The sequence below is a fragment of the Micropterus salmoides genome, unplaced genomic scaffold, assembly GCF_014851395.1.
Source record: "Micropterus salmoides isolate LMB-PRFRI ecotype aquatic unplaced genomic scaffold, ASM1485139v1 Ms_hic_scaffold_15, whole genome shotgun sequence".
NCBI lineage: Eukaryota > Metazoa > Chordata > Actinopteri > Centrarchiformes > Centrarchidae > Micropterus > Micropterus salmoides.
In genome coordinates, this window is record NW_024040596.1 from 3,952,876 (window position 1) to 3,967,988 (window position 15,113).

The following is a 15,113-nucleotide window of genomic DNA, read 5'->3' on the forward strand; positions in this document are numbered from 1 at the left end:
AAATAGAGAAGATAAACCTAGTATACAAGTGGTTAAAAAGGAACGAAGAGGAATTAATATTCTGGAACAAAAACACAAAACTAACATCAAAGAAAAAGGCAATGCTTTAGGAACGGCTTCACTCTCACACAGTTAGTCTGATTTGTTGGTCAGTGAGCAGCTCCACCAGAACAGCTGGGGTTACGGGTCATAATCAACAGTGGCAATAAGGCAAGGGAAAATGCTGCTTTTCACTTCCCCACCCTTATCTGTCCTTCTTCTTGATCAAGTGATACCATTCTAAATCAATGGATAAACGTTAGTGGACACACAGAAGTGAATGTGTACCTGATGCTGCAAATTAAAGGTACCCTGTGGAGTTTCTGTCCACTAGTAGCTCTATGGAGCAATGCTCTCAAAAGGGGGTCCCTGTTTTGTTAGGGTTTGGGAGTATCATGCACATCTGCAAGAACACACGCAGGGTAACGCAATGCACATTCCTGCTGCCAGCTTCACTCTATTCCACTGATTGACAGCTGGTGGCAGTTACATGCAAAGAAGCACAGCAATGACCCCACAGGTAATGAACATGGATGTAAACATTGCACAACTTAAAATATTTTAAGAATCCACATTGCAGGTGTTTTGATGAGGAAGGAAAAACTGTAAACATGAGTTTTGGCGAGAAATACTGAATGTAAACGTAACTTTTGTTTGTTTACAGGAAACTCCACAGGGCACCTTTAAGGTGAAGATGAATCTGTGAAAGCTCAAAGTCCAACAAAACGTTTTTAGGAACCACAATCCAGGACGCACTTTTTACCTTGTCACACAAACGTACATACAGACACACTCCGCACATTCGTCTGGCCTGAGTGTATGTTGCTAGGTAACCAGTGTTGTAGTCTTGACCGCCCAAACTGAGACCAAGTCAAGACCAAGACCAGTTCCCGACATTACATGACACAAAATGTGGAACGAGATCATACTTCTCAAATTGATCTGAAAGATCCACATTCCTATAAAAGTAAGCATCTTTATTCAACACGCCTTTCCCATGTTTACCATTGCAGGGAGGGGCGACAGTCGTTAACGGAAACAACGCATTTTTAATTATTATAGGTTATAGGTTGCATTGGAAGCAATATGTTTTACATCCTCAAAGTTAGGATGTTAACAAGTACATCAAACAATGCAAAAGCAATGTATTGATATTACCAAAGTCATGGTCTTGACTGGTCTTGAAATAAAATCCAGAGTCCTCAATGTCCGAGACAAGACCGAGTACAAATGTGGTCGAGACCGAGACCATCAAAAAGTGGTCTTAAAACCGGTCTTGAGTACTACAACACTATAGGTAACATCTGGACAAGCTGTACATTTGCTGGTTGTCAATAACAAACACAGCACAGAGAGTCTAGCAGTCACATTTAGGCATAACAAAAAGGAGGTAAAAATTACAATTCAACTGTTGTGCTAATGAAACAACAGCACTCAGCCATTTTAATATTATCCTGTGATAGCAAGCGTAGGAAAGAGTTCATTTGTCTGTTTTCAAGTGCTATTACGCAGATGATCGAAAGCTAATAGATTCTCGATGTGACTGGAAGATACTCTTAGCAGACACTTATTGGTTGACTATGAACAGAAGAAATCTTGTATTTTGAAAACTGTTTCACAGAGTTAATATAATTTAAATGAACATCAAACGAGTATGATTTATCACAAATATTCACTCTACAACTTGTTGTATTGTGACAATAAAATCTACCTACCTATTAGTCCTACTAGATCCTAAAGTGTCGATATTTCTGATACCGTTTCCTGCTCCAGGATCGATACTCATTTAAAAGGATCGATATCTAAACCCAGTCATTTGGAGTGAGTTTGTGTTTTATCATAAGTATCTTGTCACCAGGATGGTCCAATTATACTCGGTTGATAGGAACTACTTTTCCTTCCGCCTGTCAAAGTCCTGCTTGCACTACGGCTCTGTGACAGAGCTTCTTTGAAGTGAGCCGCTGCAGCCCTTACACGATTGAATACCGACTCTGGCCGACTGTAGAAACAGTCACGTCTGGCTGTATTTTAGCTGTGAAGGTAATAATGTTGCTCTGTGTGATGTGTGTGCAAAGGCAGTGAAATACTTTGGCAAAACCGCAAACTTCGCTAAACATCTGAGATCAAGTCAAAATAATATGATGATGTTATGAAGCGGCAGTTCTGAGCAGGATTTCACTATAATTAAAGAATATGACAGTAGGGGAGAGCCGGGACGATTGAAACGCGGGACGAATGAAACACAGCGATTTTCTTGGAGCCCACACAAGTCTGATATTCCAAACTACCTCAGCACATAAAGTCCACAGTAACAGAACAGGGAAAAATCAGGTGGATACGTCACACTTTCACAGAGTTATATGAAAGAAGCTGTTTTCAATCACGGAAAGTAAATTCACTCAAGCAATCTTTTTTTTTGAATGATGAGTTGTGTTTATTGTTCCATATGCCATGGTCGTGATCACATAAAAGATTAATTAGTACTTTAACACATTCGGAAATTTTAAATGTCAAAGTTTTACAGTTTAGAAGCTAGTGAAGATTAAACATCAGGAGCCACTGTCGACACGCAGCCATTCTACCTCATTTAGAAACGGCGGGAGGGGGGCAGAGTCCACTGGGCTGCAGGCTGGACCACCAGGATGCTCACAGACCTTTCGTTCAAAGTGAAATTATACTTCAGTCGTTCCACGTTTTAACAAGATAACACCTGGTATTGATAGAGCACACACGTGAGTTGTTGATGTCAACAACAAATGATTTCTGTCTGTAACGTTATATTTTAAAATGACGTATATCTGAAAAGTGTTTCAATCGTCCCGGCTCTCCCCTAGTATAATGTCTTGTCATTATGCAGCTATCATTTTGAATTGGTAAGGCTACAGCTTACTCCTTATTTCTCTCATAAATACAGAAACGGCAGAAGGGATGTCACATTAAACTAGAAATAAAATATGTAAAAAGTATTGGTATCGGCAATACCAGCCTGGGTATTACTTGGTCCTGGATCGGACAGGAATTAATCACTACTATCTATATCACATATGATATCACATTATCTAGAAAATGACTTACTTCAAATTGACCACAGAGAAAATCTTTGAAAATCACACAGACACAAACTGAGCAGTGGATCAGAGATCATTACGGGCCACTGATGGTTTTCAGCATGTCTTAATCACCCAACTGATTAAGGATCCTTCTCTTTCTTCATTTCCCCATTCATAAACAGATAATCGCCCTGTTAATGAATCTTGCGACAAAAGATGCATGACTGTGACCTTGGGGCAAGCAAATCCTGCAGGGTGACTGCGTTGATCAAGACTGTACCATGTCCTCCGCACAAGTATGCTAATGACTTTGTTTACATTGATGTTGTTGGCTAAGTGGCTTGATGAATTCATAGTCTATTCTAATTAGTGTTAATTTGGTGCTCTGCATTTGCTTAATTGTGATTGGTTATGTTTGCTAATCTAGCATATTATTTACAAGGAAACCAACAGGCTTATTATGTTTTATTCTTCTGGAAATCACTCTGCGGGCAGGAAATTAACAACGGTACAGTGAGACGACCACTAACGCACAAGGATGGTAACTTTGTTTGACTTTTCAGACACTGCGTGGTAACTTGGGAGCCTTTTCCTTTGCTTAAATTGTCCTCCTTTTTAGTCTGCTTAACAGCTGTGCAATGAGATAATCCCTGCCTGCACCTTGCAATAGCCTCCTCCAAAGTGCAATCAGTTTCCTTGTGGGACTCTCAAATGAAAGTTGATAGAAGGATGATGTACCGCCTCCTTTCACGTTGAGCTAAGGAAGCTAAGATACTGTGAACTCCAAGAAAGAATAAGGAGCAGGGAAGGATGAGAGTGGCGAGGGCTGACACAGCGGCACGGCAGGTAGGCTGACATTTTTTCAAGGTGTCAGCACACACTGTTCTGATTAAAGGAGGGAAGGTGGGGGACATACTTCTCTCTCTCTCTCTCTCTTTGCTGCATAAAATGGCAACTACGTGAGCACACCAAAAGTGGGAAAAGTCACAAGTGCTGCCCAGGGTTTGCCAAAAGGGAAGATTAACTGCTGGGGCGTAAGGATGAGCCGTGGCGTTTGAAGGTCACTGTGTGGTTGAGTTGTCAGGTGTTGGATGAAGATGGAGGGAAAAGTGTCAATGCCTCTCTGTCACGCTGTAGTGTACGACATTCAGGTCTCTGGAGACAGGAAGCGCATTGCTTCTCAGTGCTTTCCGGTTTCCTGCGGGACCAGTTATGACGTGTGAAAGCATAAAGGTCACGAGTCCTTCATGCATCGTACACTCCAGCAACTACTGTTGCTAGGATCAGCTGTCTTCATCTCTCCCCTGTCACATCGTGGGGTTGGGTCTTTTCTGACAATGGGTATTTTATAATTGTACGTCTTCTGCTAATTTCAAAGCAGTGAGATTATGGACATATAACATCCCTTGTTTATATACAGTTTATCTTTATAAAGAAAAAAATCCAATTGAAAATATGGCCTTGACCAAAAAGTCCTCCATTATTGATCGAGATGTTTAACCCTAGGCTCTTACTTTCTAACAGTGACTCTTATATTTGCCTTGTTTAAAATCCCACCTTATGTATTGGCAAGTCTGTGGACTAGAGACCAAAATACTCCCCATAGATACCTGCTCTAATTAAACAGCGGAGACAGATATAAATGGTTAATCGTTTGGAATGGGAGGGGAAAAAAGTACCTTTCGTTTCCTATAAAGGCTCATTACTTAGCAATGCAAATAAAAAAGGCTCTGAAGTAGTGATGGCTCTTATCTGCCTCAGCTGCAGATTACACACATGCTGCAACATACTACTGTATTCACATGTTGTGGAGCAGATCATAATTACATTACACAACTAAATTAAGATTCACTAAGTTACGACTCAAACACATGATGGTGCCTTCATCACTATTCCTTTTTAAAGTGCAAAAAAATACATTCCAGGCCTCACTAACATTTGTATTGTGGCACTGGAGGAAAAGAGACCAACACCTTGCACAGAAAAAGTCCAGCACATCGTGGTAATTCGTGGATTTATTGATGGTTTGATATATTACACCTTTTATCACAAAGAATCTCTCCTTATCTGCGAGCTAACAGCTGTATTTCCCTTTATCTCACATTCTACTGTGACTCCAGACATCAGGATGATAAAGGGTCTTCACAGTCTTTGATGTCCTATGTTCTATGTGTCCAATGAAACCCCCCCCACTTAAAACACTATTCTCTGTCACAATTACATATTCTTCTACACCTTTAAAAAATCTAGTCTAAGGTCAGGGAGAATATTTCACTGAAAAGAAAAACAACACAATATGTGCCAAAAGATCAGCTGAAAAGAAGCTTTTAAAGACCAGATATTGTTCAGCACTCACGTTGCTACATTTAGCAACTAATTTCCTAAGGAAATGTGTTTGTTATCCTCCAAATTAAAACAGCACTTTGTCTGATGTCTGTTCCATTTATGTGGTTGCTTCTTTATAGCACTTTGCAGTTTTTTTTAAACCTCAATCCTTATGAAAAATGAGTAGAATACAAACAAAAGGCTGCTCTACAATATTACTTCTATTACTACTACTACTACTGATAAAAACCACAGTAGCCCTTTGAAAAACATGATCTTTTTTAACTCATATTGTTAAGTGTTGTGCTCACCCCTCTTTAACATTCCCCCGAGCTTGGCTCTTACCTTTCAGAGCTTGAGTGCTGCGCTGCAAGTGAACAATTTTTCTATAGGGCCACAAGAAGTGGGCAGGCAATAGCCTAATTCACTGCAGTGTTCAATCAATGACACGCAATGAATTTGCTGGGTATGCACAGTTCTCCATCATGCGGAAGACAACTTCAAATGGGCTCCAAAGAGAAAGGTCCTGCACCACAACTCTACTGAGGCCCAGTAGGACAGTACTACTTTAAAATAAAGCATTTAACCTTTACTGGGCACAAAAACATACATCTGGTGTCATACGTCAACCACAGTTTGACATCAATTAGGAGGCCAGGGTAAAATGCAAAAAAAGGCTACGCTTAATGTTGCAATAACATAGAATTTAAAGAGGTGGTATTCTGCTTTTTGCCTTTTTCCCTCTCCTTTATTGAATTATATACCTTTTTTGTGCATGTAACAGGTTTGCAAAGTGAAAAAGCCCAAAGTCTAGCCCAAAGGGAGTTCCCATCCACAGAAAACTCTGCTCTGAACTGCCTGAAAACAGCTCGTTTGAAGTCCAGCCGCTTCCCATTCTTTGACATCACAGGAATGAAAGCTAATGCGCCTCATAACTCTCGCCAAGCGGCTACTCCGACACGCCCTCGGTGGAAAAACAGTGAGCTGCAGCACACAGCTCTCCTCTCCCTTCCAAACACTAGCTACCCTCCAGGCAGTCAGTGGACATAAAGTTGTTCCTGTGATTTAGAGACAGAGCTCAGTTAAAACTTTATGGATGAAAGATCCTTTTGTTACAGATTAATAACTCACCGCTCTGAAACTCTCGCTCCAGTCCGTGTTGCCAAGCTGGTCGGCAACATGTAGCCTACAGCTGAACCCGAGCTGTTTACCGGCTTCTCGCTGACCCGCCCTTCTCTGCTTCTGATTGGCTAGTAGTCCTTAACTAGGAACTGCACATGTGCAGCTCCCAACAAAGATCATTTAGAGACAAGATGTGTCACTCCATAGCTAAAACGAAGCCTTCAACACAGGGTGAAAAGAGGAGCTGCAGCAATGTGCAGTATGACACAAAATATGGTGTTTTTTAAAAATGAAACCATGTAAACCTGTTCTGGTACAACACCTGAATAAGAAATAAGAACCTGAAAATGAGCATAATACCACCTTTTTAACATATCTACACATACAGCCAGACAAACTGAACCTCTCTGACAGTGAAAACTGATTATATGGTTCATGATGGTAGTTACTGCAGGATTACTGTATTGGATTGAAGTATATTGTCCAAGTGCTTTTGTGTCAAGCCCCTGTGAATTCATGTAATGTCACATCTCTATTAGGTTGAAAAACTCTTGAAAGGGTTCATTCAATTTAATGAGGAGATCAAATGCAGAAAAATTTGCTGGTAGAAGAAATTCAGGGTCCATTCAGGGTTTATACAGATTACGCTGAGCCAAAAAAGGAAACACTTCACAGACATGGTCATATGGCTTTACAAACCAGCATAGTCAGGGCAGACATTGAGATAATGACACATAATGGGAAGCTCTAAACTCTCTTTTTATATCATAGTCCTTCCAGTACAAGGTCATTAAAGATGCATCAATTACATTTAGGGGGGAAAAAGCACCATCAATGTATTTGTTCTCCAAAACAAACCATTAATGATGGCTTGTGTAATAGTTGCAGGGTACATGGCTGAACTGAGCACCACTTAGACCGCCATTTATATTGTCCTGCAATTCAGCTAAGACGGCCATGAGGAAATTAAAAGGCTTGTGTATCCTCAGAATCTAATTTTCTGTATGAGTGCCTTTTGTTGATTCTATCATAATGATGGATAGAGGACATCTGACCTTAATAATTATAAGGATGATGTGAATATCAAAGTTCAGATGAAAAAGTGCCATTGGCCATACCGCAATGCTCAATACAATGACTGTAGTTGGTTTGGTTTCACCAGCAGACATTTAGACCCGACGTGACAATACTTCTGTAATTAGTCACTGTTCGAAATTGAGATTATTAACATGGAGAATATGTCCTTTATTTTGTCCCAGCAGCAGAAACACACAACAAAGACAGATTCACCATGACTGTACCTGCCATCATATGTAAACTTGAGAAAGCTCTGGAGCTCTGGTTCCCACTGCTGCAAGAAAATCTAGGGCAAACGGCGCACTGTCCACGGCTACTGTTTAATCACAGAACATTGGACCATTACTGTCAGGCTATTCTTCTGCACTAACATGACTAATCTTCAGCTAACATCTGTTCTGGTATGGCAGAATTGTAATACATTTATTACTGCAGTCAATCAGCTCAGATATGATGCAGCACATAATTCTGACCTGCAATGAAATTAACCCAGATTTCTGCAGATAGGTGCAAAACACTGTGGATTCAGTGTGTTTCCAATCGCTGATAGAGTTAATTTGTCTGGGAGTCTCTTAATACACCACCAGGACACTGTGACTGGACATTGAACAATTTTTCCTCACCGAAAAAGCATCTCAGCTCTATTTCTCAGTTTAACGTGTGTGATTTTGTGACATCACAACTAGTTTGGAAGCCAATTTATACAATTGTAATGTGTAGGGCTGACCCCGAATAGTCAAAGATTTGATGGGCGGAGCCTGATTCGACTGAATCTCACAGTAGAAGCTTCGCAGCGACTTTATGACACAAGGATCACACCATTTTGGCAATATGGGGCTGCTCAACGTCTGGTTTTACATAGAACTACCAGTTTTCTCCCAATAAGTTAATATACAGTAACCCTAACCCTTAAGGAAGAGGGGTCAGTGCGCATGTGTGAACATGTGCAGTGGCAGGAGAGGAACACTTGCTGAAGAGACGGAGCCCCAGCTTAACCGGTGTTGTGCTGAGTTGTCCGCACCTCGCAGGACGTTCGGATCATTTATCACCACACAAAGAATATTATATAGTTTTTAAATAGTAGTTGAAATAGACCCGCGAGGAACCGCGACGTGCATGCAGCTGTCGTCTGCACGGCACCCACGCAAAACAGGTTAACAAGACCGGTTAATGGCAGGCGAGCAGAGAGAAAACGGTCAACAATAAGTCTCTGTTTATTAGTCACTGTAACTTACACTGTACATTTCCAGCTAAACTGAGACTGCAGCTCTGCAGCTTCTCAAGATTAAAGCAGAGCTACCGTGTGTAACCCGGTAAGGGAGCAGATACAAGTAGTGAGTAAACACTAAAATAAGGTGGAGAATGAAGTAGAATTAAAATGGTGAAATAAGAAATAGGCTACTAGAAACAGTTGTCTGTCGTTCTGTGGGAAACACTGAACAATATCTGCATATTTATAGATTCTGGGTTGTTCAGTGAGGTAGAAGGAATAGGTGCCATTTTAAGAATTTCAACAAGTAATTGATTTTTTTGTGTGGATAAGCAACATCAGACAAAATATTATTCATATCAAGATATCTGTCTTCAAACATGTCTGGAGGGATTCAATTGTTTAGGAATGTTGTGGCCTAGGTATCATGATTATGTTGTACTTTGTACATGTAATTAAATCAACACTAAACAACAGTTGACACATAGAATAAGTGACATAACACAATAAGCAGGTGGTCAGTGGTTTGCGCTTTCAGACCATCGACAGCTGTCAGAGAAAACCAGGACAGGAGAAGAGCTGAGACTAATGAATGAATAAATAAACTATATTTGCTATTTCAGGCAAAGTAACTACAACACAGTGAATCAGTCAGAGTGAAACTAGGGATAGAGGTGATGAACTGCACTCAGTTGTCAGTTATTTACGTCAATGATTTCAGACTATCTATCAGGAGGAAATTAATAAGTGGTGCTCAGAGAACAACCTACTGCTCAACGTCAGCAAAACTAAAGAGCTGATCGTTGATTTCAGGAAGCTGAGGTGGAGCAGGTGAACAGTTTCAGGTTCCTGGGAATCAGCATCACAGAGAACCTGACATGGTCGTCTCACATCTCCACGCTGGTGAAGAAAGCTCAGAAACGCCTGTATTTCTGGAGGAAGCTGAAGAAGGCCAAATTCCTGTGCCGAGTTCCTGTCAGCTTTTACAGAGGAGCAACAGAAAGCATCCTGACTGGAAACATCACAAACTGCCACGGGATGTGCACGGCCCAGGACCGGAGGGCTCTGCAGCAGGTGATAAAAACTGCTCAGAAGATCATTGGTACCCATCTGCTGAGCATCAGTGATATCGGTGAGGTGCCTGCAGAGCCCAAAGGATCCTAAAGGACAGAACCCACCCAGCCACAGCCTGTTCACCCTGCTGCATTCTGGGAAGAGATACAGAAGTTTCTGCTGCTGCACCACCAGACTGCAGAGCAGCTTTTTCCCCCCAAACTATCAGGCTCTTAAACTCTAATTCATCCTCAGCACCGCTCCAGTGATTATAGTTTATTTCTGTTACCATTTTTTATAGTTGATTCTATCTTAATGAATATTGACTGCTATGTAGCAGGAGGGAGTCACAAAACACAATTTCAATCTACAACTTGTTATATTGTGACAATAAACCTACCTACCTATTAAAGTTCAATCAACACCTCTCAATAACAGTTCCAACAAAAACTGAATGTTTTAACCTTCAAGAAGGTGGGACATGTTGCTGGACTCTTGAATAAGATTGCATTCGTTCTGCAAGGTGGCCCAATAAACTGGCAACTGAGTGTAAATACTATTCAGTATTCACAAGGTCGCCAACTGTAAAGTTATGCAACCTCTTTAAGAGGTTATAGTAGGTTGCATTACTGGTATGGTACATTATCTGCTAGAGGAGTTTCTGTTTTCTAAACTGCTGCTGAGTGGCTCAACAAAAAGAGGTGCACATGAATTCTGTCCAACTAGTCAGTGCAAAACACGTCCAAGAGCACGGGGCAATAGACATAGGAGATAAAAATGATCAAGATCCCTGTTGGCATTACCTGCTAGACGTGATCAAGTTCACAAAACACAGCCAGGCTCAGAGATAAAGGGGGAGGTAAATCAGTGGAGTGGGCCTGTCGTCAGTGCCAGCCTTCACTCTCGCAGCCAAAACAAGCAGAGGCCGCCAGAACAGGTCCAAACAATGATAAAGAAATGAAAACTGTCGGCCATTTATACACATGTTGGACTGACTATTCAGTAAGAAAACAGAGTACCCACTTATGTGTATATATAAATTTTAACAAAATACAATTGAACAGATTCAGCAACACAAGGCAATTATCCTATTATAATGTTAGTTGCATTACAAGTTCAGCAGAGACTGATTAATTTACTCTAATGTGAAATTTGCCGGTAAACCTTTGTTCAACCCCTGCGGGAGGTTTGTCAGCTGCAAATAAAACGTTGCATATCGGAGGGTATTTCCGATTGATGGGAACGTTTCATCCACCACTGAAGTCAAGTTTGGTAAGGAATTGAAAAAGTCTTTGTTTTCAAAGGAATCAAATCATTGCATAATGAGACAAGAGCCAATCTACGGGGCTGGTCTAAACTAATATGGTTCAAAGCCCTACCCGGAGGAGCACCTTCTTATCTCCTTCTCATCTTCATCAGGAGCAGATAACAGCTCATTCAAACCTCATATTTGCCTGCATTCAGCTTTTTGTATTAAAACGTCTTGTATTAAAAGTTCCGCTGTGCATGCATCCAAGTAGCAAGATATATCTTTTACTGATATGGACCTATGTCTCTGAAATAAAGTTAAATCGTATGCTCACACATGAATGGTTCCAGTACTTTGTATGTCATGGTTCAAGCCGGAAAGTTTTCATTTTACTGGGATGGAGCAGCTTTTTTTATACTTATATCTGCTGTGGACCTTTTGGCCCCATTTGCCACTCACTGACTCTCAAATGTAAAAATCAAATCTAGAGAAACATCCAGGGGTAAAGCGCCTGCTGGCTTTTAGATGCAACAGCCCACATTGGAGGTCAGGAAGGTTTTGTACTCTTTTTATGGCAGATGGGTGAATCGAGGTTTGCAGGTCCTCACCGTTGCAAATCGGTGGACAGTGTGTGCTAGCCTGACTGGGAGCATTTGTTGAGAGAACAGTTTATTGTCTGTTTAACTGTCTTTCCTTCTTGCAGGGGCCTTCATTATCTGGCTGCTGGCAAAGTCAACTTTAAGATGGAGCCTTGTTTCAGCTATAATTTACCTTTTCTAACATGCCCTCACAATCAGCTAGTTCACAGGAATAAAAATCCCAGTTAAAGTGAAGGTAATGGAGCTGAATTTCCATGACGTGCAATTAAAGGGAAATGTAATGTGAGGGGAGGACAGGGTTTTTCCAAAGAGGTTTTAACGAGCGCTAAAGGAAAATCCCCAGCTCCAAAATGATCAGAATGAAAGAAAAAAGTGTTTCAAATGCTCTCCGAATGTGTTTTACGTTGGTTTGACTGTGCCTGAACGCTCCGCTACGAAGCTAGCGCTAACGGGAGAGATGACTTCCTTTTATTTCTCACAATATTTGTGCTTGAAGTGTGCCAGAATTCACCGGTACTGTCACTTTTACATTTTACAATTTGGCGTCAGTTCTCTCCTCTGCCCTCTCCAGATCAGGTTCCTGGGCACTATGTAACACTCACCTGTTACCGTTCTCGCCTGTCTGCTAATCTCCGCAGGGAGATTAGAAGCGTTTCATCCAACCGTGTGCATTAAGTTGCTCGTCAAAGTCCCTTTTTGTGAACCGACCAATCACAGCCTGGAGTACGCGGGACATTAAAATAAGGTTGAGGCACTACAGCAAACTTTCAAAATGTTGAACCCGTTGTTCTGTATGCACGGTTTTTATTAATAACAAGTTAGTACTTTGCATAAACAAATGAGAGACTGACCACCAAATGACCACAACAACTTAATGGCTGAAAACAACCCACAAAAATAAAACTGCTGTTTTGTCTAACTGGAATTAATCGTAACCTAAACTATTCTCTGAAATTATAATGAATACACTAACGTTAGCACCACAGTGGTGTAGGCTAACATCAGACAAAGGTTTTTTTGTGAAACAGCTGAATCTCAACTAATAAACTATTTGTAGGCAGTTAATCCTAATAAATGTTACTATTTAATGTTATAACTCATTGCCTTTCCTGTGTGCGTACTGATCAGGCTCATAGTCGCGTGAAGTCACCCCCCAAAGGCCCATTCTGAGCCAGGTGGTGAGGAAGGAATATCTGCCCTCCCTCATCACCATCTTTAGCTCTCTAAAATAGAGGAGCTTAATGAGAAAAAGGGAATAATACCACCCAAATATCATTAAAGCTGGGCACACCACCTGGGCCCTGGACCCTTTCCCCAACACTGTCCAAGGCTTCTCCACGTCTGTTGATTCACACCAGAGGGAGTGGGACAGATGGTGGTAAACACATCAAGCTGTTTTGCAAACTGCAGCCCCAAATACCCCCTCCACTGGATTCGGGCAGGGTCACCTGGAGACTCTGTGGTGTTGTACAACCACCTTAACTGTCTAATGCTTACGCAAATGTATGGCAGGACGTTTATGCTGTTGGGACTGCTGATTGTGTAATTTGGCTATTGTCCTTCACAGGTTTATGGAAATAAATCATTTTATGCTAGGGCTGTTGTAGTGCAAGCAGTGCCAGTCAAACAGCCTTTAAAGTTGCACAGTGATCGCACATGATATTTATCTAAAAAAAAGGAATCATTTCATGAGCCAAAATAATAAACATCACACAGTTTGTTTGTTTTTTTCATTTGGTGCCTTCATGTGTGAAGACTTTATAGTCCCGCCAAATGAATGAATAGTATGGGGCTAAAATGAAGAAGTTCAGACATGGTAGATTCATAATCAGTCCAGGCGTGCTTGCATCTGTTATGTATTCCCTTCAAAAGAAGAAAAAAAAAAACTATCTTGATGAAGACATGAAGTTAGAAGTTTTAGACCAGAAATACTGAAATAAATTCTTGAAATATCGTAAAGGGGCACTCCAGTGACACAGTATTACACTTCCATATGTTTGGGGGACTCACAAGGGACAGATCAGAAGGGTCAAAACTGAAGCAACAGAGGACCAACCTGACTGTTCCTCTCAAGAATGGGTAAAGCTGTGGAACAAACAGTGGATCCTACATGTCCCACAACCGGACAGCATCTTCCATTAGACCCTCTTCGCCTCCTAAATACCCACTTCTTTCAAACCCCACAGTAACAGAGACATTCAGTTTAAAATTTGAAGCCTGAGGCAGTGAGTCAGGGAGTTTTTCAAACTCTGGAAAAGTCCTTCAGAGTTTCCACAGGCTGAGTAGTGCTCCTACCGACAAGTACACTAAACATAATAAGTGTGCAATGTCCATTAACACTTAAGAGTGTTTATTATTGTCCAGGAACGAGTAGCCTAAGTGATAAAATAACTTAATATCATTATTGTATTGCAACTAATAAAACGTCTGTTTCCAAACAGAGCGATCTGAGAAGTGTTACTCTGTCAGATGTCTAAAAAAAAAGTCTGTGCCGCCTGTTGTAGCTAACAACAGACTGAGCTAAACTCCATAAGCTAAATGAGCATTTGTTATTTCTGCTCACCTTTTTTCCTGTTGAAGGCGCGGTTCATAGTGGAAAATGTGCGTCTCCGAGGTCCCTCCTGAGTATCTGCCAATATTCCACCTGGAAAAGCAGCAGGGGAGAAGTGAGTTAAAAATGGCTTTGACCTGAAGCTTTCCCCAAAAGGCAGAAAGTCTAAAAACATACAGTCTGAAGTTTTTCTGCAATAAATCCCCACCCTCTGAGACTGAGGCAATGTTTTAACAGTCAGAATGTGTTCAAATTAAAGTCCCAGTCCATCTGCATCACAGTTGTTTACCACAGGGCCACACCATCCTCAGCGTCTGTGGAGGTCTTGATAATAACTAGTCACTGTCCTCAATGCACACGTGTCTGAAAATGGTGATTTGTAATAGTGCTGTACAGAAAAATGTAACATAGTTTACTATGATCCCCTGCTGCAGTCAGTGGCGTTACTTTCCAATCTTTCCAACAGAACTAGGGCAGAGTTTTCTGCCAAAGTGCTGTATGTTAAAATTTTATCACCAATACACATTCAGCTACACACATGGGCACTGAACCTTAAACTAAACCCATGAAGCTTAGTCATCACGAGCAATGCCTAATGTTGATGTTTGGTACTAATCATCTCCAGATTCCAGTAATGATCTCACAAAAACACAGCATCGGTATACATGATTCTTCTACTTGTGCCGACAGTCTGGATGAAGTAAAGATGATTCGCTGTGGTCAAATTTGGTTTTTCTTCTTTCTTTGAAATATACTGGCCTAACAGCGCAGCCTGTACTCACAAACTGGTACAGTACATTGAAACAGCACTACATTACAGAAGAAGGCAATTTCTTTT

General features: G+C 41.1%; 1 protein-coding gene across 4 annotated transcripts in view; it reads right to left on the bottom strand.

Annotated features, from left to right (window-relative positions):
* The window catches only part of gulp1a (GULP PTB domain containing engulfment adaptor 1a), a 78,902-nt gene that overhangs the window by 16,635 nt on the left and 47,154 nt on the right, over positions 1–15,113 (bottom strand). For all 4 annotated transcript variants that reach the window (XM_038720073.1, XM_038720069.1, XM_038720072.1 and 1 more), the window contains one exon: positions 14,288–14,368. In XM_038720073.1, coding sequence (XP_038576001.1) covers positions 14,288–14,315 — 28 coding nt within the window. In that variant the 5' untranslated portion in view covers positions 14,316–14,368. The remainder of the gene's footprint in view (positions 1–14,287; positions 14,369–15,113) is intronic.